The sequence below is a fragment of the Callorhinchus milii genome, unplaced genomic scaffold, assembly GCF_018977255.1.
Source record: "Callorhinchus milii isolate IMCB2004 unplaced genomic scaffold, IMCB_Cmil_1.0 Scaffold1, whole genome shotgun sequence".
Lineage (NCBI taxonomy): Eukaryota > Metazoa > Chordata > Chondrichthyes > Chimaeriformes > Callorhinchidae > Callorhinchus > Callorhinchus milii.
This window is the reverse complement of record NW_024704742.1, coordinates 31,606,810-31,634,208: the sequence shown is the minus strand read 5'-3', so window position 1 is coordinate 31,634,208 and position 27,399 is coordinate 31,606,810. Positions and strand designations below refer to the sequence as shown.

Below are 27,399 nucleotides of genomic sequence, written 5' to 3'. Positions count from 1 at the left end.
AACTTGCCCAAGGTTTTGCCCTGCCTGGAATTGAACCCAGGTGTCTCGCTTGATTTAGCTGATGATTCAGTAATCAGCCATCTTTTCCGTGCTTTGTCGTAACATGACCTCTGAGATTTTGGATTCACACAAGCACATTATAACAGGATTTCCTTATATACCCTTCTATACCAAGTCAAGATCATTAATGTATAAGGTAAACAACTGTGGGCACAGCATTAATCATCTATCATCACTTGCCACACGTGCAACATACCTGCCAATATATATTTTATGTAAAAAGAGCTCTGGCCTCATGAACCTTACAAAAGCAGACAAAATAATAATTCTTGCATTTGATATAGCGCCTTATCACATTGTTGTGACATATCAAAGCGCTTCACAGGATATATTGATTGACTGTATATTTTGTGGGCAAAACATGGCAGCCAGTTGCACGCAGCAATCTCCCACGAACATCCATGGAGTGAGTGACCATTTGGGGGACTGTTAGCCAGGACACTAGGAGAAACTCCCTTTTCAAATAGTGCCATGGGATCTTTAACATCCACCTGAACAGACAGATGGGGCCTCGGTTTAATGCTTCATCCGAAGGATGGAGGACGTAGATCAATCTATTCAAATTTATTTTATTGCATGTAGAATCCTATTCTTGGATGTGCTCTACCCCTTTACTATTCCTAATTGATGACTGTTGCAGAGATTTAATTGAGCCTATCAAGTCATAACCTTTGGCTGACCTGTTTTTGCTTTGTTTTCTACAAGGTAATAGCACAGCACCAAAATCTGCTGATGGCCAATCCACTAAACTTCAACTTTGCATTACTTAGCAACGACAATGCTTTCCTGAACTACTACCCAAATTACTTTACACAGAGAACTCTGAATGCAAGGTTTCAAATGAACAACACAAAGCCTCCCCATGTACAGATGGTTCGTAAACCAGTGCTCACAGTAATGGGATTATTGGGATTATTGGGTAAGTAGAAAAACCTCCTTAAGATGTCTGCTTGTGTTAAGTCTCTACATTTATGGTAAGCTATTCACATAATCAGTATTTAAAGTGACTATTCACGCCAGAACCCACAACAGTACTCTTTTTGTTGATGGACACTTTTAGGGTTAATCTTCAAAATTATTTCTGTGGTATTTTTTCTCTAGATTTAAGCTTTAACCTTGACCTAACCCATCAAATATTTACAGTACCCCACCACATCAGCATTCGGATCATTTCACGGTTACTGAGAGGCAAAAACCTTTTGCATCACAATGCATGTTCTAACTAAATGTACTGAAAATGTGGTTCAGTTTGATAGCAGCATGTTTTCAGCCCTTGTGTACTTGAAAAGATAAAACACTGTTTACCAGCAATTATTCATGCATGAGCAGAAAGGTCCCGAAGTACACATTTTGAGATCTGTTTTGTAATGCATATAATATAGGTTTGCATGCATTTATTTTCTAACATTTAGCATTTTTAATGGACCATTCCAGGTCTGCCCGGGGCCAGAGAGGGTTATGTGGCTGGGTGTTTCTGAATTTTGAGAGAGGATATTGTCACTTTAAGCTATTTACAATGTGATTAAGGCCAGTGTATGGTGGGTACAGTAGCCACAATTCTAAACTCAGAGATAAACCAGTTAAAAGTAAATCTGGAAAACATTTCTTCACACAGAAAGTCATACAGATATGGATTGCATTGATTCAAAAGGTGATGTGATGTTTAATAGGAAGATAGATGAGTATGTAGCATGTAAACCCCCTATCTACCTGCCCGTACCCTCCGTTCCTCTGGCTCCGGTCTGCTCCACATCCCCCGCCCCAACCGCCCTACCATCGGTGGCCGGGCCTTCAGCCTCTCAGCCCCGAGGCTCTGGAACTCTATCCCCCAGTGGCTTCGCCGCCTCCTCCCTTTCCTCCCTCAAGGCTGGTCTCAAGACCTTTCTCTTTGACCGAGCCTTCAGCTCCCCTCTCGACTCTCTACCCCCTCCTCGCTCCCTCCCTTCCCTCCCCTCACCCTGACCATTTCCCCCCTGCTCGGGTCCTGACCCAACTGTCCAGCGCCTTGGGTCGTCCTCCTGATGTGAAAGGCGCTCATTAAATGGAATCTTGTTGTTGTAAAGGTATTTAGAGAGATGGAGAAAGGAAAGGGACATACTATTAGAAAGGTAGAAATGCCATGAGTTAACAAAATGGTAGTTTGGGTTTGGTAGGTCAAATGGCCTCTTCTTGTCCCAGTGTTCTTATTCTGTGACTATAGCACATCTCCCAGTGCATGCAGTACCTCATATGGAAAGGAAATAGCTGCAGAACAGATCACATTTGGTGTGAGACTTATACACTTACACATATAATTAGTCCATTCTTATTCCAAAACTTTAAAAAAGGTTTTCAAAGAACCCCTCTCTGATCACAACCTTATATAATATAATAGTCCTTGTATTTGATTTATTAATTTTTGAATGATTTGTTGGATGAAATTTAATTGGTGCCAGAAATGGTAAAGAAAAGTCCCTTTCTTAGAATGCAATTTACTTCTAAATATAATACTGAGTAATACCTGAAATAATTATCTATCCAGCATCATAGAGAAATAATAAGACACATTTTTCTCAATTGTTAAAGTCCCTGCTAAGAAGTAAAAACATGACATTTTATTAATGGATTAACCAAACTATATATTCTTTATGTTAATGTGATGTACTTATTTTATTTGCCTGGGTTTATTGGATGTTGTGTTATAAGTCCTCTAGAATTGTGGAAAATAGTTTTAAAACGTTTAAGCTTGTTTAACAGCAAAGAAGTAAAATGACTAGAACTCTTTATACATCAATTATAATTTTATATTCATCTTTTGGAGTATCAATGAAGGAACCTTATGAAGGTATATACAATTTTAACCAGGATTGAGAAAGTAAACACACTTTCAGACAACACCGAAACAGTACGAAAAGAGGACATAGCCTTCGGATTGCAAAGGGCAATTTCAGGACACACACCAGGAAGTATTTCTTTACCAAGAGGGTAGTTAATGACTGAAACCGGTTATGGGGAAGAGTGGTTGAGGCCAGGAGTTTGGAATAGTATAAAAAAACAGTAGGTACAATGAAAGGATGGGAAGATCAAATGAGCCGAAGGGCCTTCTTTACCTGAACCTCACTTTTAATCTTGTGACTGAGGTGAACCTCTCTGCCCATTTGATCTCATCCTTTCAGATTACGCATTCTGTCATTTTCCTAATACAGCTACAAGTGTTTTTTCTAAATAAGTCCAGTGTTATGGCATCTTACTACCATTCCTGATAACCTATTCCTGCTGTTAAAAATAAGAGGCTATTCAGTTCATTCACTGTTTTTCTCTTTGTGCAGTATCTTCTGAGGATCAGCCTTTCAGTTTAGGTAACTGACAGTTCACTAAATAAAATGGTTGAACACTTCTCAAAAGTGATTTCTCGTAGTGATTTTCAACAATGATGATAAATTTGTTGGAATGACTTTATAAGCATGAGATAGTGCTGGACAGGAATTTGTTTACCTACATGAACAAGACTATATATAATAGGTTGTGTGTACTGGAGCTTGGCAACTCTTCACAAGCACTTTTATGTTTAATGGTACAGTAACCCCTTGTGTAAGTTGCTTACCTTCTCAGTCATAGGTATTGGAGAGAATGAGGTGAATACGCTCAAAATCAAAGAACTATAATCTGAAGAAGTCCAAAATCAGAGGAACATTGAAAAATGCTCCAATTGATTATCAGCAATTTTCACCATGGCTTAAAAAGGTGGATAATTTGCTGACAACTTTGTTAAAGGGTTAATGTGATAATCTTATAACTGAATGGGATATTACGGATTGAAATGGCGATTAATCCTCTTCAGCTGTAAAACCTAGAGAAGGGCACTGGAAAGGTTACAGATGAAATCACATGTCAGATTTTATTTGGATAGTGGGGGGAATTATATAATAGACAAGTACTACGTAACTGATAATGTACTGTTCAAGAAAATATGAAGATATTACCAAACAAAAAGTTGGGAAGTAACTTAATCCATAAATCCAATTAGAACATAAAAGTGCTTGTAAAATGACTACATTACATTAGTGTGAATTGTTACTTTCTACACTAGCCATTTTATGATGTGTCCAACTAATGTTCTTAGTTCAGGATGATGTTTGCCAAATTATGGGCAGGAGAGGGTCAGTTGATCATGGGGGTTGAGCAGAAAATAATGAATCCATACAATTCTATTATTATTCTCATTGGATTCAAGATTCAAATGCTGCCTGTTGTTTATCTGCCACTTCAGGGGACTTCCACAGCAGTTCTTGGATGGTGCTATGATAGGAGATTTGTGTTTGAACCTGTAGATTTAGTGTATTAAAATAATTAAAAATAGATGTTTCTTAATTTAGAGACGAGCAACATTATTCGTAACATGACTCTACCTCAAAAAGAACTATTAAATTGTAAATAATATTCATCAGTGCTATACTATGGAAATGATACTGAGAACATATGTTCTATATCCAGAAAATAGTTGAGGATAACCATTTTTGATTATAATTTGCCAAATTTCAAAACTTTGATGGTGGTTTTGTTAGGAGAGAATGTTCTTTAAACATTGACAACCATTCTTTTTCTTGATATCATTCAGTTAGTCTTATTTTGTAATTTAATCCTATGTCTAAATGGGGCAAAATATGTTCTGTGGTGGTTCACTAGGATTGTAATAACCAAAGATTTCTACATTGTTCTCTTTCTTATACAGGTGAGAAACAACTTGCTGTAGAAATATTACTCAGTGGACAAGCTGTAGATTGGAACAGCACTTTGGGAGCACTGGCAAGTTCTCACATGCCTTTAAATTCAGATACATCAGATAGTTGGCAGTCCACGGTACTCATTTACAACAGTGATGACAATCAGACATCCTCCAACATTAGCTTGGTGACAGTCAACCTGACCAATTTTCCCATCCAATCAGGTAAATTATGTTATGTACAAATAATAATCCTTTAATTTGATATAGCTCAATTTCACATCTTCAAAATGTCTCAGAGCGCTTCACAGGGCACTTACTGTAAGGATGACACCCAACTCTATCTCTCTGCCTCCACCCTCAACTCCAGGACCATTGTTGTCCTGACAGAATGGATGAGAGCCAACTTTCTACAGTTGAACGTCAACAACACAGGGGCTCTCCTGATTGGCTCCTGTCAGCGCCTCCACCCCTCAGGCACTGACAGCATCACCATCCATGGATGCACACTCCATCTTACTAAACCAGTCCAGAACCTTGGCGTCTTGTTTGACCCTCAACTCCTTTCTACCCAGATTCTTGCCATGTCCCGCTCTGCCTTCCCCCACATCTGCATTGCCCGGCTCCATACTGTCTCATACCGCAGCCACCGAATCCTCTTGCAAGCATTCATAACATCCAGCTCGACTACGCAAACTTCCTGCTTGTCGGCCTCGCCAACTCCTCCCTCCATAGGCTGCAGATCATCCAGAACACTGCAGCCCAAGTCCTCTCCCACACCAGGCTCCGCGACCTCATCACTCCCATCCTCATCCGACTCCACTGGCTTCCCATCACACAGAGTATACAGTTCAGGATCCTGATTCTCACCTTCAAAGCCCTCCATCGTCTTGCTCCCTCCTACCTCTGCAACCTCCTAACCCCCTACCACCCTGCCCACTCCCTCTGCTCAGCAGGCTCACGTCCCACACCTCGCCCTCCCCATTGGTGGACGGGCCTTCTGCCACTCTGCCCCCTCCCTCTGGAACTCCATTCCACAGTCCCTCTGCGTCGCCCCCTTGCCTCCTTCAAGACCCGTCTCAAGACCCTCCTCTTCGACCGTGTCTTCGGTCACCCTCCTTCCCCCTTTGCTCTCCACCCTCCCCGATCCCGACCCCCAGCTCGGATCCGAAGCACTGATTGTCCAGCGCCTTGCGACGTTCTCCCAATGTGAAAAGCGCTATACAAATCTAATTTTGTTGTTTGTTGTTGTAGTGACTATACTTTATAGGCAAACTCGGGAAATAATTTTTTTTACTCAAAATAGTATTTTAGAATTATTGTAGTAGTAAAACTACCCTGATGTTTAAGCAACTTTTTACTTTAATAGTTACAGTACTTGAACTGACAACATACTAAGACTGGAATTCCTATGGCAGTCTAAAAGTTAAAGTACAACTTAGGCCAATATTTTCTTGCATTTGAGTCTTACTCTCAAACCAAAACTCGTGATAAATGCCCTCAAAACATGCGGTGACTTGTTGGGTGAGCTGGGTTGAAATATAGTAGCAGCATGTGGTAATACCATTACTTATTGATTATAAAGCAGAGTCTAAGAAGGATAAAATTAGTTGGAGGTTTCTAATCCTTAGCTGTTAAACCTTCTAGAATTGTGGAGTCACAATTAGAATTTAATTTAATTTCATATTTAATTTCATGGACCAAAAATCTGTGGTAAATTGTAAACTAAAACTACAGAGTACACACTGATGTCTTCCTTTCCAGAGGGCATTACAAAACTGATTGCTTTCCATTCAATTTTAATCTTTCTTTAGAGCTTGTGTATGTCATCTACCACCTGGACAACAAGGATACCAATCCATACCAGCAGTGGAAGAATCTGGGAAGCCCTGTTTTCCCCACAGTGGAGCAGTTTTGCAGTATCAGAGGAATGGAGGTATGGTTAGTGATTAAAAGTAGAGATTTAGGAAAATGAAATAGCTTTTGCCAACCCTCTTGAGCAGTGAGGTGAGGTAAAACAGGATGGTGTAACAGGTTCCAATGAATGATAGCATTCAACACACAGATTTTTCTTTCACTATAATAATAATAATAATACTGATACGCAATTAGTTATTAATGTTTATATTGGGAATATTAAGGATTAAGAAATGGTTTGATGGATTTGAAACCTATAATTATCACCATTGAAAGCATACTAAAATTAAGTTTTGCATATGTGTTTCTTGTGTACTTTGAAATGTAATCTGCACACTGGTGCATTGAGTAACCTGTAATTTTGTTTCAATTAGGATCCTGTGATAGAGGGGCCAATACCATTCCCTCTAGAAGGCAACTTGACTTTGAAACTGCAGCTTCCTGTTCCCTCAGTGTATCTCTTGCACATCTGTGCAAAGCCTTATGAACCTCCAAAGCAGGTTATAATCTGACATTTTCAAATTAAATCACTCTTGCCAGATCAGTAGATGGTCATTTCACTTACATTTTGAAAGGTATTATTTAATACACAAATGAAATCTTGTTGTACAATCTCAAATTTACGTACACATTGATGTATTTGAAACAGTAGTCTGTAACATTTGCCAATACTATTGCAGTGGCGATTTGTAATCGAATTGCAAAGCAGTGATCAATTGAAGAGTTGTCACTTACACCTTATAAACTGTATGGTTGTCATTTACTTCTTATTCCATGTATATATTGATTTCAATCAATAATATAGCAGTTAATGGGCTTTATATCCAGAGGGATAGAATATAAAATTGTGGAGGTGATGGTGAATTTATACAAAATCTTGGTTGGATCATATTTGGAGTACTGTGTCCATTTCTCGTCTCCAGACTTTTAGGAAGGATATAGCAGTGATGGAAAGCGTACAGAATAGGTTTATGAGGATGATACCAGGGCTGGCAGGTTACTGCTATCAGGATAGACTGCATAGGTCAGGCCTTTTTTCACTAGAGAAGAACATTTAAGGGAGGACCTAAGAGAAGTATTTAAAATTATAAAAGAGTTCAATAAGGTTGACATCAATAGGCTGCTTCCACTGGCTGGGGAGTCCGTAAGATCAAAAAGAGAATTTAGGAGAAATTATTTCACGCAGAAGGTTGTGGAATTGAGATTTTGAACTTGCTGCCTGAAGTGGTGGTTGAATCAAATAGTACAGATACATTCAAGAGGAAACTAGACTTTCACATGCAGGAGACGGGAATAGAAGATTATGGGACCAAATGAAGGAATGGGTGGAGACTCGTCTAGATTATAAACACCAGCACAGACTGGTTGGGCCGAGTGGTCTGTTTCAGTGCTGTATTTTCATTGTAAAGCTTCGTAAACTAATATGGAGTTCCATTTTCTGAGTACTAAATGTGACTTGAAAGGACAGCATAGAGAGACAAGTAGCTAACGTTTTTTATACCTAGTCATTCAGTTATATTTTATTATGTGCAGCATAGTTTGCTTTTTATAGATTTCATTACATGGGAGAACATTTTACAAGAAAATGTTCTAATGTTCTAGCTGGTTTACACAGGATTGTGATATGGATTGTAGTTATGTGGTAAATATTGATCTATGTTGTCTTTTCCTTTCGTATCATCACAGTAGTTTAGCTGATCTCTATGTACAGTTTAAGAACAGATTTTTAAAAGAAGAATTTGAGTGGGGCTTTTCTATTATAGTCATAAATGCAAAATTATATAAATGTTCATTTTGTCTTCATGACAGTATTTTTACAACAAATCAATGTTTTAAAGGTATCATTCTCTTGTTCTCAACGTAAGCCTATTGCATTTCTGCTGAAGGGTTGTCATCCCATAGTCACTGTGTCTCTGGCATTTGCTTTAAAAAACAGCAAAAATGGGGTCTGAAATTTAATTTTTGATGTCCGAAGAATTTAGTGATATTGTAGCTTGTCACTATTGTGGTTAGTCAAGCTAATAAATGCAAAACTTATGCACAAGAATATTAACTTATTGGATCCTTTATGGTAAATGTAAGGAGGATTTGACTAGTGGGTGGAGAAACAGTGTTGTCAAAGATTGTTACAACTCATTCCTTTGTTTGTATTCACAGACAACAGGTGTGAGATTCATCCCTTTGACATTGGGTCAAGTGGCTGTTTTATGGGATGATGGATGTGTAAATTCAAAGTGAGTACTTGATAAAGCTTATAATATAGAAGAGAGTTAAATACAGTGGCTTCATTGTTAGCAATTGGGTGACTGGTGCAGTCTTTCATTTGCCTCTCCCGCTTGCTGCATTGGGTGTGCGGCAATTTTCTGGGTGTGGACCTTACCCAGTCTCCCTTTATACAAAGAATGCAAATAAAATTTACAACGGTAAGACAGCTACTAAGGCTGGAGGAGTTTTTTGTTCTATTGCTCCAGGTGCTGTTGCCTCTTGAGGTTGATGAATATTCACCTCTGAAGGTAATCGGACGTATGTGGTGGTGATCACTTGCCTTTGTTAGACAATCACCAAGCACAAGGCTGTCTCAGCCACATGGTTGTAATGTAAATGTAGTATAAGCTGTATTTTAATTTGGTATCCATCAGGAAATGTTGATGGATTCCATTATTGGTATGATTGGGATATGAGTTGATGCTATGAAATTTTAGATATTTGAAGCATTTTGTCACCAACTTTTCTTCTCTATAATAAGTTATTTTTATATAAATATATATATATAACCATGATGCAGTGGCCATGGTAAAATGGGATAAAATGATATTACCTAGAATTTTGCTCTGCAAAATGGCATCACACTGAATCTTTTCAGGAAAAATTATGAGAAATTTTTTTGTAAAAATTGAAATATCAATATACAGATAATCCCTTTGTCAAGGGGGCAAATTTATTTTGAGTATCACTATTAATTGTAATTTGGGTGTGTAACAAATTGTGTGCGTTAACTATCTTGTTTTGATTCTGGTATTGCAGACTTAGTAGGTTATCTGTCTCGTTTTGAATGTGGTTACAGTCAGTGCGCTAACTGTCCTGTTTTGAATGTGGTGTTGCAGACTGAGTGTGGTGACTGTACTGTTTTGATGTTCAATGCAGATGTTTGAAAACATTTGAAGTTGAGTTTTCAGTCGATGGGGATGTGTATAAGAGGATCAATTCCAGGGCGACCATCTTCACTGTGTTTATACATTCTCCTCTGAACAAGAAAAAGGGTTAGTACTTTCAGTTTATTTTCAATTTTCCAGTTAAGTAAACATAAAATGTTTGCTGGCAAATCACAGTAGCTGGAGACAAGGCTGTCCCTGGTGGAAGAGTACTGATCTGCACCAATAGATTTTATCCTTGATCAATTCATCAAACTTAGAAATGAAAGCAATACAAAATCCCATAATTTTGATCTTTTCAACCCTCCTTTGATTAGCATTAAGGTTTTCTCCTTTATTCTATTTGTTGTAACCTCTTAAGTCTTTTCCACTTTTACTTCATTGATAAAAGTATGAGGCAATGAGGCCCATGTGTAGCTTGGCATAAATTGTAGCTTTCCTGATAGAGAAGTGTATGTTCTCAGATTCCAGAAGAATATCCTTCACACGAGATTCTACTGCTCGAGCTCAGATAACAAACTTAGTGTAAAAAATAAATTCCCAAATTATTCGAATGAAGAAGGCTCTTCAACCTATGGAATCATAGACAATTATGGCACAGAAGGCTATTCGGCCCATTGTGTCTTTGTTGGCACCTTTAAGAGCAATCCTTTCATTGCAATCCATTTAACTGCCCTTTCCCCATACCCCTGTACTTGATGACTCCTTTAACTATTTCCCTTTTGAAAACAAAAGTGGATTCTGCCTCGACCACTGTTGATAAGAAATAAGAAATACTTATCGGTGTATATCCTAAATCCTGTGCGCTCTTATCTATTCATGTGGAGGAGTATAAACAGTAGTTAGAGTTAGCATGGACTAGTTGGGTCAATGGTCTGTTTCATGCTGTACATGCTATATAAATCTCTTTCTGTTTTTTAAGCAATTAAAAAAAGCTTTAATTTTTAATTGACCAAGAGCTTGATCTTGTTTCTTTGACAGAACGATCACAAGTATCTGGTTTCTACCGAGTTCGTGCAGTGGATTACTGGGGCAAGACTGGAGGGTATTCAAACCCTGTTAAATATATTGAATAAATCTTTTTTTAAATTCTAATCAAAATATTTGTAATGACGATGATGGACTCAGAAAATAATAGTTTTGTGTGTATGTATTAAAGGAGAACTCAAATGGTCAAAATCATAAAACATTTTAACAGCAAATGTAAAATATTCCTTATTTTGAAGTTGTCCTTTTGTACAAATATTTGAATTGTATTTTACAGTCAATACATTTTATATGGAAGCTTGCAAACTGTGCTAGATTTTAAAAGATAGTTTGGCAAAGAAAATCCAAAAAAGACTGGTTGTCACTGAAGTTAAAGGCATTAGCAATACAAATTTAACTGATGCAAATATCTAATTCGCCAAAACAACACAACTTGCACTTGCATAGCGCCCTCCACGCAGGGTAGCATCTCAGAGTGCATCACATTGGCGGAGCCTGACTCCAAGCCCAGGGTGGGGAGGTGACCATGAGCATGGTCGAAAAGGAAGGTTTTCAGGCAGGACTTGAAAAAGGGGAGAGAGGGGGCAAGGCGGAGGGATTGAGGGAAAATGTTCCAGAGTTTTGGGACATAGTCGCTGAAAGCGTGACCTCCGATGGTAGAGTGGAGGGTGCGAGGGACAAGCAAGAGCCTGGTGCCAGTCGAGTGGAGGCCCCAGTGGTGAGTTGGGGAGTGAGGAGGTCAGAGAGGTAGGGTATCCCAAACATGTAAGGTACCCCTGCCATACACATGTTGGTGCACATACACATGTATATTTGTAGGAATTATCTACCGAGTTTCCCTGTACTGTGATCAGATCATTTTCTTTCAATAATAGAGGTCCTCAATTGTCCGCACTTCTTCAGACTGTGTACTCCCTAATTAAGGCTGCTCATTAGGGTCCAAGCCATTTTAGTGAGCAGCAGCATCAACTGTCTCGCCTTATCTCCTGAGACCTTACTCCTCCCCCAGATGTAGGATTGGACACGCAACGTGAAATCCAATGGGCCGAAGGGCTTTCTTCAGCTGAACCAATCTCGTGATCCTGCAGATTCAAATCTACAATTGGTGTGGATAAAAATATTGCATTTCATAACCAATGTCATTTTGAATTTATTTTGTTTTATTACACTGTTATATTGGAATAAATAGGATTTTGATTTCAACACATTTTTTTTCTGAACACAATCTCGTTTTTGGTTACAATTTAAAATACCATGTTGTAGTGTCCTTTAATTTTGCCAGCACACAATCTTTGATATTTCATGGCAGCAAATCTTCAGCAAATCTGCTCATTAATATAAATGTTTACCATATTCATTATTGATAAGAAATAACTACAGCAAAGTTGAAATAATTGTAATGTGGCTGTAGATTGGTGATAAATACTTTTGACCAAGAAATTTAAAAGACCTACAACATTGTTGCGCTTGGAGTTACAATCCTTGTGGTGTTCTTCTGTGCTGAAACTCTCCATTCCATCTTCAAATAAATAGCACCTCTTGTTAGTGCCACTTTAAGGGCAGGCACCTGAAACAGGAATGAATGAGAGCTCAACTAAGATACAGTCATGGGGGAAATTGTTTTTAAACACTAAAATTTGTTATTGGTTAACAATCTTAGTTCTTTCCACCTGTCTTTAAACAATTCTACAAAGCCATCTGAAGAACTGATGGTTTTGTCCTTTGCCTCTGCTGGCCTTCAGATACAGTTGTGGTGTCAAATTTTTCAGATGACACCAAACTGGGAGACATGATACACAGAGAAAGGGACTGCAGAGGAATGCGGATTAGCAGAATGGGTGGACAGATGGCAAATGTAGGAAAATGCGAAGTAATTCACTTGTGCTCAATTTTGAGTACCAACAACTAGGAATGACAATAATAATAATAATCCTTGCATTTGATATAGCACTTTTCATGTCTTCGAGATGACTCAAAGCACTTCACAGAATATACTGTAACGTGAATTGACTGTATTTTTGTGGGTGAAACATGGCAGGCAATTGCGCACAGCACTGTCCCACAGTCGTGGATTAAGTAATTTTTTTTTGTTGTTTTTTTCTTGAATTATTATCAGGTGTATTGATATGATAGATTGGCCTTAGAGAGTGTGCAGTGTTGATTTGCTAGAATGATTTGTGGTGTCAAGGGCCTAAATTATGATGAAAGGAAGTAAAACATTAGATTGTATTCTCTCAAATTCAGGAGATTGAGGAGTGATTTGATTCAGGTGTGTAACTGAGGTGGGAGTGTGGAATTCACTCCCACAATGGGCAGTGGTGGTAGAGTCAATTGAAAAATTATAAAGGCTTTTAACAGGCTGAAAAGCTCTTTCCTCTGGTGGGAGAATTGAGGACTAGAGGCCATAGTCTTAGACTTAACGCTTAAACCAGAGAGCAGGCAGAGTCAATTGAAAAATTTAAAAGGCAAATAGATGTTTGTTTAAGAGACAAGGGTGTCCAGGGATTTGGAGAGAGGGTGGGGAGATGCAGTTGAGTTGCAGATCAGCCAAGATCTTGGAAAATGATGGGATAGCCGATGGGCCAAATGGCCTCTTCCTGTTCCTATGTTCTTAAAAGTAGCTACACAGGTAGACAATAAGGATATAAAAAAGCCAATGGGGTCTTGGGCTTCATATCCAGAGGGATAGAATATAAAAGTGAGGAGGTGATATTGAATTTATACAAAAACCTGGTTAGGAATGCTGCATCCAATTCTAGTCTCCACACGAATGAGAATCATATTGTAGTGAGTGAAAGAGTACAGAGTAGGTTTATGAGGATGATACCAGGTTACTGCTATCAGGATAGACTGGAAAGGTTAGGCCTATTTTTGCTGGAGAAGAAATGTTTAAGAGGCGGCGTAACAAGTGTTTAAAATTCTAAAAAGGTTCACTAAGGCTGACATAAACAGGGTATTTCTACTGGTTGGGTGAATCCGTACCCAGCGGACACAAACTTAAGATAGCGACTAGGGGGTCTAAAAAAGAATTTAGGAGGAACTACTTTACATAGAGAGTCATGAGATTGTGGAACCTGTTGCCTGAAGCGGTGGTTGAATCAGATAGTGTAGATATATTCAAGATGAAGTTAGACCTTCACACATGAGAGAGGGCATTAGAAGGAGTAAGGAATGGGTGGAGACTTGTGTGCAGTATAAATATCGGAATGGACTAGGCCGAGTGGCCAGTTTCAGTGCTGTCCAGTCTTTGGAACTCATGTAATGCAAAAGTCAATCATCGTGACAGTACAGTAATTCATGTGCCAAAGTCTACTCAAGAAGAAGCTACTTCGTAAACTGAGCTTCAACTCCGCTCTTTTATTGGATCTGAATGTTGTGGTACTCACCAGACTGGAGAACTGGTTCAAACTGCCCAGAGAGACAGATGTCCTCCTGCTTTTGACGGACAATGCGCTGAATGGTTGATGGGAGCCCACGTGGGTTGCGGGAGAAGATAAGGGCATAGCCATCATCGCAGGTTCCATCATCCTTCAGTCTGCGGCAGGCATATGTAATGGCATAGTTATCATAGTCGGTGTCAATAACCCAATATTGGTCACCTGCACAGAGCAAAACCAAACATTACTCAATATTTGGTATCTTGACTGAAATACATGTGACCTGGGTTTGATTCCCGGCAGTACCAAAAGTTAGGCAAGTTTCCTTACTCCAGACGCCTGTTTACCTAGCAGTAAGTAGGAACACAATTGTTAGTCGGTTGGTGAATCGCTTCCTGGGGATAATAATCCCTTTAAAAAATAATAATAATAATTTGGTCACTCATTCCACGACTGTTTGTGGGACATTACTGCGCAAAATTGGCTGCTGTGTTTCGCCCACAAAATGCAGAGTCAATCCACTTTATTATATATTCTGTGAAGCGCTTTGAGACATCTCAATAACGTGATAGGATCCTATATCAAATGCAAGGATTATTATTATAAGTAATCCATGAAGTGCCCAATGATTCCACTTAATGCTAGGTTAACCATATCCCATGTATGCTTGTCATTTTGGTTTAAAGGGTTCCTTTGGAGGGGCAGGAGAGCGTTCCAAATCTCTGTGTTACTGAGGAGTCCTGTAGCTCAGTGGTTAGAGCACTCGTCTGGCAAGAGAGACCTGGGTTCGATTTCCAGGCAGGGCGAAACCTTAGGCAAGTTTCCTTACTCCACACGCCCGATAATAATCCCTCAAGAAAAAAAACAATAATAAATTGGTCACTTCAATCCACGACTGTTTGTGGGACACTGCTGTGCGCAATTGGCTGCCAGGTTTCGCCCACAAAGTATACAGTTAATTCATTTTACAGTCTATTCTGTGAAGCGTTTGAGACGTTTAGAAGACATGAAAAGCGCTATATCAAATGCAAGGATTATTATTGTTATTAATGTGTGGATAAAGCAAAACTAGAAAAGCCAACCGTTGAAAAGTTGAAGTAGTGGCTTTAATGGATTTAAATTCAATATGAATTAAATAATGAATTACATGGATCAATTTTTGCATGAAATTGTTATGCAATGTAAAAAAAATGATGTATATGTAAATCCACAAATGTTGCAAATCACTTACCTCCACTAGACAAGTAGCTTGCAAGTCCCTGGTAAGCCATCTCCATCTTGGCTGGCGTGCCAGGGTCAGGTACTATGTATTGAGCTGACATATCTGCACAGATCACCCAGAACCTGCCAATAAATGTTCAACTATTTAGCTACAAATAAAATGGCAAGGCTATGGTATCTGTTGTAGCCAATATTTCTAAAGCTAACTTCCCTGAGGACCCGGTGGGTGAAGACACTGCCGAGTTAGAAGTGGAACGTACAGATCATAAGTCACAGGTTCAAATCCCATACTGTGCTGAGTTAGCTGATCTTAGCCACGGCAACATTTGGGGTGTTCCAATTGGCCTCAGTACGAATTGAATCAAGCCAAAAATATCAACAATCTCACCACTTTGAGCGTTTTCCAATAATAATAGTTTCATTAATAAATTGCTATGGATGAGAAACTATATATACATGGTACTGAATGTAAGTAAAATAAATAAAAGAAAATAATACAGCAGAACATAAAGATTATCAATAGTTTCAAAAGATGATTTCACAGCAAGTAGGCTTTTTCTTAAAAACACTGTCACGGGTTGCTTTTGCTCTCCCTCTATATAACCAGGCTTGCTGCCTGACGTGTATTTGTTTTGTGTGCACTCCCTCACCAATTAATTGCTCCCAGTATTCAGGTTTCACACTTGCAGGCTCTACTATTCTCACCAATTCTACTAGATAACAGTCCTCACTCTAATTATGCATTTGTTGCTCAGGAAAGGGAGAGTGGAACCTAAAGAGGTGAAAAGTATCAATGAAATCCTGGGGTAAATAAAGCAAGAAAAATATTGGTGTGAACAATCACGATCAAATGGGCATGTCAAATGACATTAAAGTTCTGAACAGGAACTGCGCTTTAGAAATCAATTCTAATGTTACACACCTATAATTTTACAAGTTGTAGGATCGAAACACAACGAAAACCATAATGCTCATCCATTGAATAGTGGTGCAAGGTGATCCCATTGACATTTAGATTCACCAAAGAATTAGCCCTGTGCGCCATTTAAAATTAAGCTATTGGGTGGAGAAAGGTGTACTATATATGGGTGAAATCGGCACAGTTTCATTATGCTTTCCTTATAACACAGAACCCGTGATAAAATGCCACACATTTGAAAAAAACACAGCCTGTCCTGGGTCGGTTGTGATTTTTTATTTTAAAGTTATGACTCACCCAAAAAGTTTCACTCTTCCCTTTGAAGAAGCTGTCATAGTGCCTTTATCATCCACAAAGTACTCAGCTGAGATATTGTCCTGGAGGAAGAGCCCCTCTGGGTCTTTCTTTAACAACGCATACCACTTTCCAGAATACTACAGTCAACGGAATAGACAAACTCTGGTTATGTAACAAATCAAACCCAAAACCTATTTTCCTGAATATATAACATTTCTCTTCAGTTGCTGTGCACAAAGTCTATTACGTGAAAGGTTTGGATGAAGAAAATCCTTTGTCTCTTGATTTCATGCTTCCTGAATATCCACCCATCTGTCTTCTCATTACAATATCAATATTCTAAAGCGGTTCAATGTCCTGGCATCAACCACTCTTCTGACAACCCATCCCAGTTGTTGTAATTTATCATCTGTGTAAATAACTAATTCTTCATCTGTTGCTCTTCAGAAGTCTTAACCATTCCCTCTTGGGCTGCTACCTTAGTTTATCTAAAAATATTATTCCGAGTCACCCTTGTTTAGTCTTTCCCACCATTGCAGGGATTATAGTGTCTGGCAGTCACTGCCTGCCAGATGTGACCTTTCTGACACTTCACCTCTGATACATAATGCAATGCTGTATTGGGAGCAACTCTGAGACCAGACAGTTATAGTTACACTGCCCAGTCACACCGACTCTTCAAGCTGAGAAGGCAGAGGTCACGTATACACACGTAACCACACATAGCTGGTCACAGGCATCTAACAGGTGAATTTCTAACATCAGAAACAAATCAACAGAGTCAGCTCTTTTTTTAGTTTTAGAAACATAAGTATTTTGCCTACTTTTAAAATTTGAGGGTTTTTGACAACATGAACGAGGAGAAATTATTTTTACCAAATGCTGAGTCAATAACAACAATAAATTACATATACTAAAGGGAATAGACTTAAAGTAAGTGCCAAAGACCAAAGGTATAGGTTGGGAGATTTTTTTTTACACCATTAGGAATGCCCTTCTGGGGACGGTGGTCAAGGCAAAATTTATCTTAGTTTTTAAGGGGGATTTAGATAAATATCTGATAAAGGAGAAATATTTGGAGGAAAAGGCAAGATAATGAGACTAATCAAATAATTCTTCCAGAGAGGCAGTGCAGCCATGATTGACTGAATGGTCTCATTCTGTGCTGTAAACGTCTATGGTTCAATGGTTACATTTCAATCTCTGCTTTATGTTTAAACAAGTAGCTGCACACCAAATTGCTCACACTACAACCTCTCCCAGAAGCACCAAACTACAAACATCAGTTGTTTCCTTCTGAGAAATTGGCAGCATTATAATGTGCATTTCACACTGGACAACACAAAAGATCAAACTGAGATGAATACAAGTATAGCAGAAAGATTAAACAGCATAATTGATGTGACACAACAAGAGTTATTATATTAAACATCTCACAATAAATCTGCTGTCTCTTTGCTACCTCTAGATTCACAGTTAAGTGATGAAAAATTTACATTTATTCAGAATATAAATTGTTTTCTGTTTATAACTGAGCACAGTTTACAATAATCAGTATAATCTTGGCTTACTTTATCACTGACAAAATAATTAAAAAAATAAACAATAAATGCAGATCCATAGTTATCTCCAGCATTTGGACTTTAAATAAAGAGAAACATGGTGACATACCCTCTTGGGATCAAAACCGTCCTTCACACTGAATTGATCCACCAAACAGGAGATGGCCAGCGATTCCTCAATAAATGCGACAAGAACTGTCAGAAGGATAAATTTGGAATAGTCCATTCTGTAGAAAAACAGAAATACTTGACTTTGATTTTGTTTCGCCCAGTCAAATCATTTTGCAGTATATTCTGTGAAGTGCTTTGAGACGTCTCGATGACATGATAAGGCGCTATATCAAATGCAACGATTATTATTATTAAAGTGCAGTGCTGCTGTGTAAATGTGCTTCAATCCGGATGTCGTTCATACAGACATTCTCTTATGCTACCAGCTTGTAGGTTCATCTGTTTCAGTCCTGTTACACAATAACTATATTTGTAAGTTTCCTTTTTTAAAAACTACAGATAAAGCACTTCTACATTCTGCAACTTCCGCACATTGTAAAATCTGAAGACAGATAAGCAGCAGATCTAGAAAATTGAAAGAGATCATCAGTAAAAATTCAAATGGATCTATTCCCAGAAACCTACCTGTTGCAAACTGGAAAGTTAAGAGTCTGTTGGAAAGAGCAGCTGGTATTGCTTGTAAATCACTCTTGTGTCTTTCTGTTCGTAAGCTTGGTCAGCTCTCTGGGTTGCTCACACTTCTTTAAATATTGATGAACTGACTGACTAATTTGTTATTTTTATTTTTGAAATGCCTAATCGTTTCTTAATCCAGTTTGAAATCCGCGCTAATCCCTGTCCTGAAGGAGACATTTACCAGCAACAGGGGTTATATAATAAAAGCGTGACCTTTTAAAACATTGGGAAACCCCATATAATTCATATACAGCAGTTATGTATTAAAATTTATTATTTCCAAATAAGTAAAGATCTGCTGAATCAGGTTAAACAAGCTGCCAAATAATCTTGGTTCGGAGGCATCTCACAAATTAGAGAAACAAAAAGGTTCAACAACAACTTTTTTTTGTAATTATAAAGACTGAATCAGTCAGCGGTTTTCCACTAAATTTTAATTCTACAGGTATTCACAGAGATGGTAGATTCTACAGTACAACTTTGATACAAGTGCTTGGACAAAAAAGAATAACCATTACAGCTAGAGGTGTTGTTGCTTTGACTCTTTGTTCACTGCTACCCTCTAAAAGGTCTAGAACCTCTTTCAGTTCCCACATAATATTTTTCGACACATAACGGCTATAAATTATAAGGGTTTTTCCAGTTCTTACCAATATGTTTAAAAAGCCTGACCAAGCAGCCCTCCCTCAATCAGAGTTGTTTAATTGATGTTTGCTGTGCCATTAAAACCGATACTGCGATTTCCCCTTTGAAAACTTGTAACAATGCTCATTAGCCATGAAGTGATTGACCAGTTTTATTTGGAGGCTTGTTGGCCAAGTAATAATAATAATCTTTGCATTTGATATAGCACCTTATCTCGTCTTCGAGACGTCTCAAAGCACTTCACAGAATATACTGTAAAGTGAATTGATTGTATATTATGTGGGTGAATGCGGCAGCCAATTGCACATAGCAGTGTCCCACAAACAGTCGTCGATTGAGTGACCTACTTATTTTTTAAGGAATTATTACCCCCGAAAAGTGATTTACCAATCGTCTAACAACCTGGTTCCTACTTACTGCTAGGTAAACAGGAGTAAGAAAACTTGCCCAACGTTTCGCCCTGCCTGAGAATTGAACCCAGATCTCTCGCTTGCGAGGCGAGTGCTCTAACCACTGAGCTACAGGACTCCTATAAGTAACTGCTTATAACAGATATTTTAAAGAGATGGCTGGTGCTACCTAGTGTCAATTAGGACTTTTTCTACAATTATTCTAATTGGAATACAGTCTTATATACGAGAGAACTTAGACAGCCCTTGAACCACACAGCCATCTCTTTAATTTATCCATTGGCAATGAAGTGGAGGAAGAGGGGCGGTCCTGGGATACAAATATCTAGTTTGTTAAAAGTGGGATTGCAGATAGAAAGCCCGTTAAGAGGGCACACAGGATTCTGGACCAGAGCGCTTCATAGAATATATTGTAAAGTGAATTGACAGTATTTTGTGGGCGAAAGGCGCAGCCAATTGTGCATAGCAGTGTGCCACAAACAGTCGTAGATTGAGTGACCAGATTATTCTTATTATTTTTAAAACATTTTTTGAAGGGATTATTACCTCCAGACAGTGATCCGCCAAACGACTAATAGGAAAGTTCCTACTTACTGCTAGGTAAACAGAGGCATATGGAGTAAGGAACTTGCCGAAGATATCATTCTGCCTTTATATACAGAGCCATTGAATACAAAAGTAAGCACGTTGTAGAAGTAATTGGTTCATCTCCAACTGGAATATTGTTTGCTGTTTTGGGTGTCACATTATAGAAAGGATATTAACATAGGTTCAGGTGGATGATACCAGAGACTAAATAATATAACTTTGAGGAAAGGTTCGAGAGATTAGGACTCTTCTTGATGGACCAGAGAGCGAAAAGCTTTGAGCAAATTAATCTTGAAAACCCTTTTTCTGCTGGTAGGAGATTGCAGGATAAGAGGACAGGAATTGAAGAACTGACCTGGTGAATAAAAGGAGAGGTTTGGAAGAATTTCTCCTAAAGGCTTTGTCCGGGTGTGGAATGATTTGCCAGGGATGGCTATTGGAAGAGTATTGATAGGAGCATGTAGTAAAAAGTTGGACAAGCACAAGCAGAGAAAGAGTGTCTGAGGATACAGGGAAGAGAATTGAGATTAGGATGGATGGCCTTGAGGAGGAGCAAACACCAACATGCCAAATAGGCTGAAAGGCTGTATTGTATCGTACATTTCTATGATTCAGGAAAGGGAAACAGCCTGTTGCTTTAAAAGTTTGAAATAGAAGCATAAATGTTACACTGGAACGTGACGCACAGAACAGTAGTGAGAACATGTGCTTGAGGGGACTTGACCAGGGATACGTAACATAAATGCAATGAAGCTTGCCATAAAAGGCAAATCCTTCTCTGTGCCTTATTGCTAATCAGGCAGAGGATTTATGAGGCTTATGAACGAAAGAGCATCACAGGATAATGACCTGGATGAGAAATCACCAGACTATTGAAAAATACTCCTCAGACTCAACCCAGACTCCACAAGGAAATTCTTTGGTAATACTAGCCACTCCTCTTCCACATTTATCTTGTGTGAGTCTGGCTCAGTAGTAGCCTTTGACTCAGAAGGTTGTGGGTTCAAACCCCACGTTGGGATTTGAATCACATAGTCTGAGCTGACACGTCAATGCAGTGCTGAGAATGTGTTGCATTATTGGAGGTGCTTTGGGTGATACATTATCCCGAGGACACCTGTTCAGGTAGACGTTAAAGACCCCCATGACACTATTCAAAAAGAGAAGGGAGTTTCTCCCGGTGTCCTGGCCAACAAACCCCCAAATAAAATCTATCACTCACTCCATAGCTGTTTGTGGGACATTGCTGTGCGCATACTGACTGTGGTGTTTCGCTCACAAAATATACAGAACAAAACAGTCAAACTTCTACAGTATATCCTGTTTAGGGCTTTCAGACGTCCCAATGATGTGGTAAGGCACTACATCAAATGCAAGGATAATTATAATCATAATAATTGTTATTTATTATTGCTCTGATCACCAACTCAGTGCAGCTAGAGGAAAGGTCTCTGCCAAGTTTTCTCTTGATCCCCCTCCTCCCAAAAATTATATCAAGGACACTTCAGAAAACTTATCGAACCTCAAACCCACAGTATTCTTCTTTCAGGGATTGGCTTCCTCGACACTGCAGGTCCATGTACTCAATCACTCAGGAACCATTCTGTCCCCTCACCCTGAATACTCAGCACCTGAAGACCAACTCTAGGTGCCTTGGATTGGGTTAGCCTTCCACATAATTATATTTAAATGCTGAGTGCTAATTATATCAGCAGGTCAGGTGGCTGTGGGGAATTGCAGAAGATCCACTGCGTGCTGAGGCTGAAGTAGTATGCATGTGAAATGACATAAGCACTGACCCAATGCAGATTAATACCTGCACGTGCTTCACCTCTGCTCATTATCAGCTTCCTCAAATGGCTGAGCTCTCCATGCCTGGTAGCAAATTAATGTGGTAATAATTCACTCATTTCATATTATTGCCTGTCATGTCAGGAGGATGCCTCAAGGCCCTTCATAAGATATACTGTAAAGTGGAGGGACTGTGTATTTTGTTGGCAAACGCAGCTGCCAATTTGTGCATAGCAATGTCCCGCAAACAGCGTGGAGTGAATGTTCAATTTTATTTGGGGGTTGGTAGACAGGACACTGGGAGGAACTCCCTTCTCTTTTCAAATAGTGCCATAGGATCTTTAACGTAACCTGGACAGGCAGATGGGGCCTCCATTTAGTGTGTCATCCAAAGGATGGCACCTCCAACAATACAACGCTCCCCCAGCACTACATTGGATTAATCAGAATAGCTGATACCCTAGTAACTGGCAATTAAAATTTACGATCCATTGTCATGAGCCAGAACGTCACAAACATTACTGTTGAGCAAAATGGTAGGGCAACATTCAATCAATATCAATTGTGCTGTTTAGAAATTATTCCATTCAGCACCAGCCCATCCTATTAGCAAAACTGCAAAGCTGCACTCCAGTGTAGACTCTTTATGTCTTCGATAGCTCAGCTGGTAGAGCGGAGGACTGTAGTGGAACACGTATCAAGTCATCCTTAGGTCGCTGGTTCAATTCCGGCTCGAAGGACTGCCACATTTTTTTTTCTAGTAGCGCAAGACAAAATCAATATCAATTGCATGTGTAAATCAACAATAGGAAAAACTGAGAAAGACGGTGAAATAATAGCAGAAAATGTTCATTGGTGCTCCAGCAGACATAATCATCCGAACAATCCTTTTTTTGATATAACGCCTTTCATGTCTGGAGCTTATCCCAAAATGTTCACAGGATGTACTGTAAATTGCAGTGACTGGGTGTTTGGTGGGTGAACACATGAGCTAATTAGCGCTCCAGCAAAGTTCATGAAGTGAGTGGGCAATTTTCTTTGGGGAATTTTTGGCCTGGACACCAAGAGAGAATCTCCCTTCTATTTTCAAATACACTATATTACAAATGTATACTTGTATGGATTCTTTCACATCAGAAGGACTTCCCAAGGTGCCGGACAGTCCAGGTTTCCTTCCAAGCTGAGAGTGGGGGTGAGGGCTGAGAGGGAAAGATGCCTGAAAGCACTGGGAAAGTGGAAGGACTTGACACAGACCTTGAAGGAGGTGAGGGAAGGAGTGAATCGAAGAGACTCTGGATGGAGTTCCAGAGAGTGAGGGCAGATATGCTGAAACCTGAGCACCCATGGTGGGGTGAGCAGGACGGGAGATGCTGAGTGGAGGGAGTGGCTGGTTTGTAGGGTTTGAGGAGGTTGCAGAGGTAAGATGAGGCGAGACCGTAGAAGGGTTTAAAGGTTAAGATGAGAATCTTGAACTTGATTCGCTGGGGGAATGGGAGCCACTGGAGCCAGGCAAGCGTAGAGATGATCAATTTGTTGTTCCTAGTGTGGGAGAGGACGTGAGCTGCAGAGTTCTGGATAGTCTGCAACTTGTGGAGGGAAGAGGTGGGCAGTCTTACAGCACAGAATTGGCGTAATCTAGCGTGGACATGAATGCGTTGATTAGGGCTTTGATGGCCTGAAGGGAGAGGAAGTGGCGGAGGTGAGCAATGATACAGAGGTGGAGAAAAGCTGAGCAGATCAGAGCAAGGATGTGGGGTTTAAAGGACAGTTGAGAGTTGAACAAGACAACAACAACAAATTGCATTTACATAGTGCCTTTCAGGTTGGGAGGATGTTCCAAGACACTGAGGTTCCACACAAAATCTGTGAGCTGGACTGTGCATCCATGTAGTTGTTGCCTTCAGTTTCTTCGATGAGAAAGCACTGATGGGAGCCAAGCTGAAGAGCTTTGGTCTTGCTGAACAGTTCCACGGATTGTTAACAGCCACCTGGACAGGCAGACAGGATCTCAGTTTAAAGTCTCGTTTGAGCTCTCCCCTTGCATTGCATTGGAATACTCAAGAGTAGCTGATACCCTTGGCAGTCAAAAGCCACAATCCATTGTCAAAAGTCTGGCTTCATAGATATTGCCATTGAGTAACGTGTGTATATATGTATGTGCAAGTGAGAGGAGGGCAATGTACCCACATTTTGGTGCCCAACCATTCAGGACGTCCTCCCAATGAGAAAGGCGCTGTACAAATGAAAAATTGTATTGTATTAAAGAAAATGTTGACAATCTTTGAGCAAATGCTGCTCTTTGAACAATACTGATCTTTGTGGATCTGACACCTACACCGACCTTAGTGCCTATGGTACATTTAACACACAAAATCTGCCTCCAGGCCTCCTGGTCAATCAGTAAAAGGTTAGTGTTTGGCTGGGGACAGTCTATAGTTTAACTCTCCTCTGCAGATCAACCCTGGAATACAAATATTAAACAAAAGCATAACTTGGAAGCCGCTTTGGGGTCAATGATTACCAGTTACACTTGTCTCTGCTTCAGTAATGTCAAAGATGCCTGTGATGTGGAGAACTGGACTAGATAACAATGAGCAAACAGAGAGGTTAGGAGAATGTTTTCATGCACAGAGTAGGAAGGATATGGAATGCTCTGCCAGAAGCTATCGTTGAGGCAGAATCCATATTGGCTTTCAAAAGAGAACTAGAAAATTACCAAAAAAGGAGTAAACTACAGGGGTATTGGGAAAAACAGGTAAATGGGACTGAAAGGATTGCTCTTAAAAGGCACTCTGGGCCAAATGGACATTTTTCTGTGCTGTAAATTTCTATGGTTTTATGGCGAACCTTCCACTTATTGGGAGAGTTGTACTGCCACCATGTGGGCCGTTTTTGCAGTGTAAACTGTACAATACAACTTATATTTATTTATATAGTGTCTTATAAGTGCCAGGAGGACATCCCAACGCGACATTGACTGCCAGGTTGATCGCAAAGCACACTGTCACTGTACTTGACAGTATCTCCTATAACCAACAAACATTTTAAGTTTTTTTTAATCTCTGCTGGCTAAACATAATCATAGCAGGCAAAATAGATGCATTGGTCATGTGGTCATTTAACATGCGACAGAAAGATCGATGATTCCCTGCATTCTCCACTGGAACTGTTTGTCTGTGGATTATTCCAAGTCAATAAATCATTCTAAATGATTCCATTCAGTACAATCCCACACCACCAGCCAAACTGTAAAGATGCATTGCAATGTAGACTCTGTGTGCTTTCAATAGCTCAGCTGGTAGAGAGGACTGCAATGGAACACATATAAGAGTCATCCTTAGGTTGCTGGTTCATTTCTGACTTGAAGGAGTTTTTTTGGGGGGTGTGCGAGGAGGGTTCATTGTCAACTGTTATGTGTAAAACAACAGGAGGAGAATCTCAGCCTGAAAAAGGTGGTGAAATAATATTAGTAAATGTTCATCAGTGTTCCAGTGAATATATAATTCTAATAATCCTTATGTTCGGTATAACGCCCTTCACATTGGAAAGACATCTCAACATGCTTTATAGTTAAGGTGCAGTGACTGTGTATTTTGCAGATGCCAATTTGAGCAAAGAAAAAATCCCACAACAACAACAACAAAATTACATTAATAGAGCGCCTTTCACGTCAGGAGAACGTCCCAAAGTGCTGAACAGCCACAAACAACAACAACAACAAGATTCCATTTATAAAGCGCCTTTCACGTCAGGAGGACGTCCCAAGGCGCTGTATGAAGTCACAAACAGTCATGAAGTGAATGGAACTCTTGAATAGTCTGTGAGATCTTTACCATTCACGAACAGCTAGGTGGGGCCTCAGTTTAACATCTTATCCAAAGGACAATAACTCAAACAATACAGCAAACCCCCAGCACTGCATTGAAGTGTCAGCTTATACTGTGTGATTCCAAATCCTAATGTGGGGCTTGAACCCAAACCTTCTGACTGGAGTATACAGTAATCACTTCAGGCTCTGTTATTTACTGCAAAGCATGACTGTCACCCAGCAATGTGAAACTGGTATGTGTGCTAAAATTACACATTCAGTTCTGCAGTTCTGAACTCTAAGGTTAAGAGCTTCCGTGCCTATCTCTCAGACTCATTGAACCTGTACACAACCTTGGCCTCAGGTTTGAATCCCACTTCTCCTTCCTACCCCACATCCAGAACCTGACCAGCAGTGTCTTCCTCCATCTCCGCCAAAACACCCGCCTTCACCCCTCTCTTAATTCAAACCCTGCTGAAACCCTCAATCATGCTTTCATTACCTCCCACCTTGACCTTTCCAATGCCCTCCTCACCAGTCTCCCCAGCTCCACTATTAAAAAGGTCCAAATGATTCAAAACTCTGCCGCCCGTATCCTTACCCGTACTAGGCTCCGCACCCCTATCACCCCAGACCTTGCCAGGCTCCGCTGGCTCCCTGTTTCAAATCTTCTCAGCTGAAATGCTCTTATGCTTCTTAATTTCCAAACTATCCACCACCATACACAATCAGCTCCATTCTACACCATTAGTAAGATTGTAAAGAAGCATTATATTGCTTTTATATACAGGTCTTAACATGTGCCTTCGATAGCTCAGCTGGTAGAGCGGAGGACTGTAGTGTAGCAATTAACGAAAGGCATCCTTAGGTCGCTGGTTCATTTCCGGCTCGAAGGACACTTTTTTTTTAGCAGGGGAGAAAAACATTTAAAGAATGTTTTTTGGTCAGCGGGTGTCTGATACACAGAAACCCATCACTGTGCTTAAGAGTAACCAATCCCAACTGTTGGGAGTTCCACATAAGTATGGATATTTCTATGTGTCTGGGATGAATGTGTACTCTCCATCGAGGTCTGCTTCCTGCTCACTTAATCCTGGAAAGTAGTACGTGAATGTTGGCAAGAGCCAAGACTTGGGGACCCCAGAGTGTGCGTTGGGGTATTGGTGGAGTTTAACCAGCTAAACTTATGTGGCTTACTATTTCAAACATTGATGAGCAAGTTTCATGCTGCTTATCAACATTAGGACCACCCTACCCAATAGAGCTCACAAGAGCT

The 27,399-nt window shown here is 39.8% G+C and overlaps 2 protein-coding genes and 2 non-coding genes across 8 annotated transcripts in view; 3 read left to right on the top strand and 1 right to left on the bottom strand.

Annotated features, from left to right (window-relative positions):
- The window catches only part of idua (alpha-L-iduronidase), a 46,836-nt gene extending 35,803 nt beyond the window's left edge, over positions 1–11,033 (top strand). For all 5 annotated transcript variants that reach the window (XM_007907699.2, XM_042339458.1, XM_007907701.2 and 2 more), the window contains 7 exons: positions 766–979; positions 4,772–4,987; positions 6,577–6,698; positions 7,054–7,179; positions 8,837–8,913; positions 9,824–9,939; positions 10,813–11,033. In XM_007907699.2, coding sequence (XP_007905890.2) covers positions 766–979; positions 4,772–4,987; positions 6,577–6,698; positions 7,054–7,179; positions 8,837–8,913; positions 9,824–9,939; positions 10,813–10,907 — 966 coding nt within the window. In that variant the 3' untranslated portion in view covers positions 10,908–11,033. The remainder of the gene's footprint in view (positions 1–765; positions 980–4,771; positions 4,988–6,576; positions 6,699–7,053; positions 7,180–8,836; positions 8,914–9,823; positions 9,940–10,812) is intronic.
- Positions 11,034–11,954: 921 nt separating this feature from the next.
- Positions 11,955–26,764, bottom strand: rbp4l (retinol binding protein 4, like). The gene is made up of 6 exons (XM_007907703.2): positions 26,725–26,764; positions 18,304–18,421; positions 16,633–16,769; positions 15,427–15,539; positions 14,205–14,417; positions 11,955–12,385 (listed from the first exon to the last, which is right to left on the bottom strand). The coding sequence occupies exons 2-6, from the start codon at positions 18,418–18,420 to the stop codon at positions 12,372–12,374; spliced, it is 594 nt and encodes a 197-aa protein (XP_007905894.1). The 5' UTR covers position 18,421; positions 26,725–26,764; the 3' UTR covers positions 11,955–12,371.
- trnay-gua lies at positions 22,965–23,055 on the top strand. Its single transcript is given in 2 exon segments — positions 22,965–23,001; positions 23,020–23,055. It is a non-coding gene; the product is annotated as a tRNA-Tyr (tRNA).
- A 162-nt stretch (positions 26,765–26,926) lies between the features above and the next one.
- trnay-gua lies at positions 26,927–27,019 on the top strand. Its single transcript has 2 exons — positions 26,927–26,963; positions 26,984–27,019. It is a non-coding gene; the product is annotated as a tRNA-Tyr (tRNA).
- The last annotated feature ends 380 nt before the right edge of the window (positions 27,020–27,399 follow it).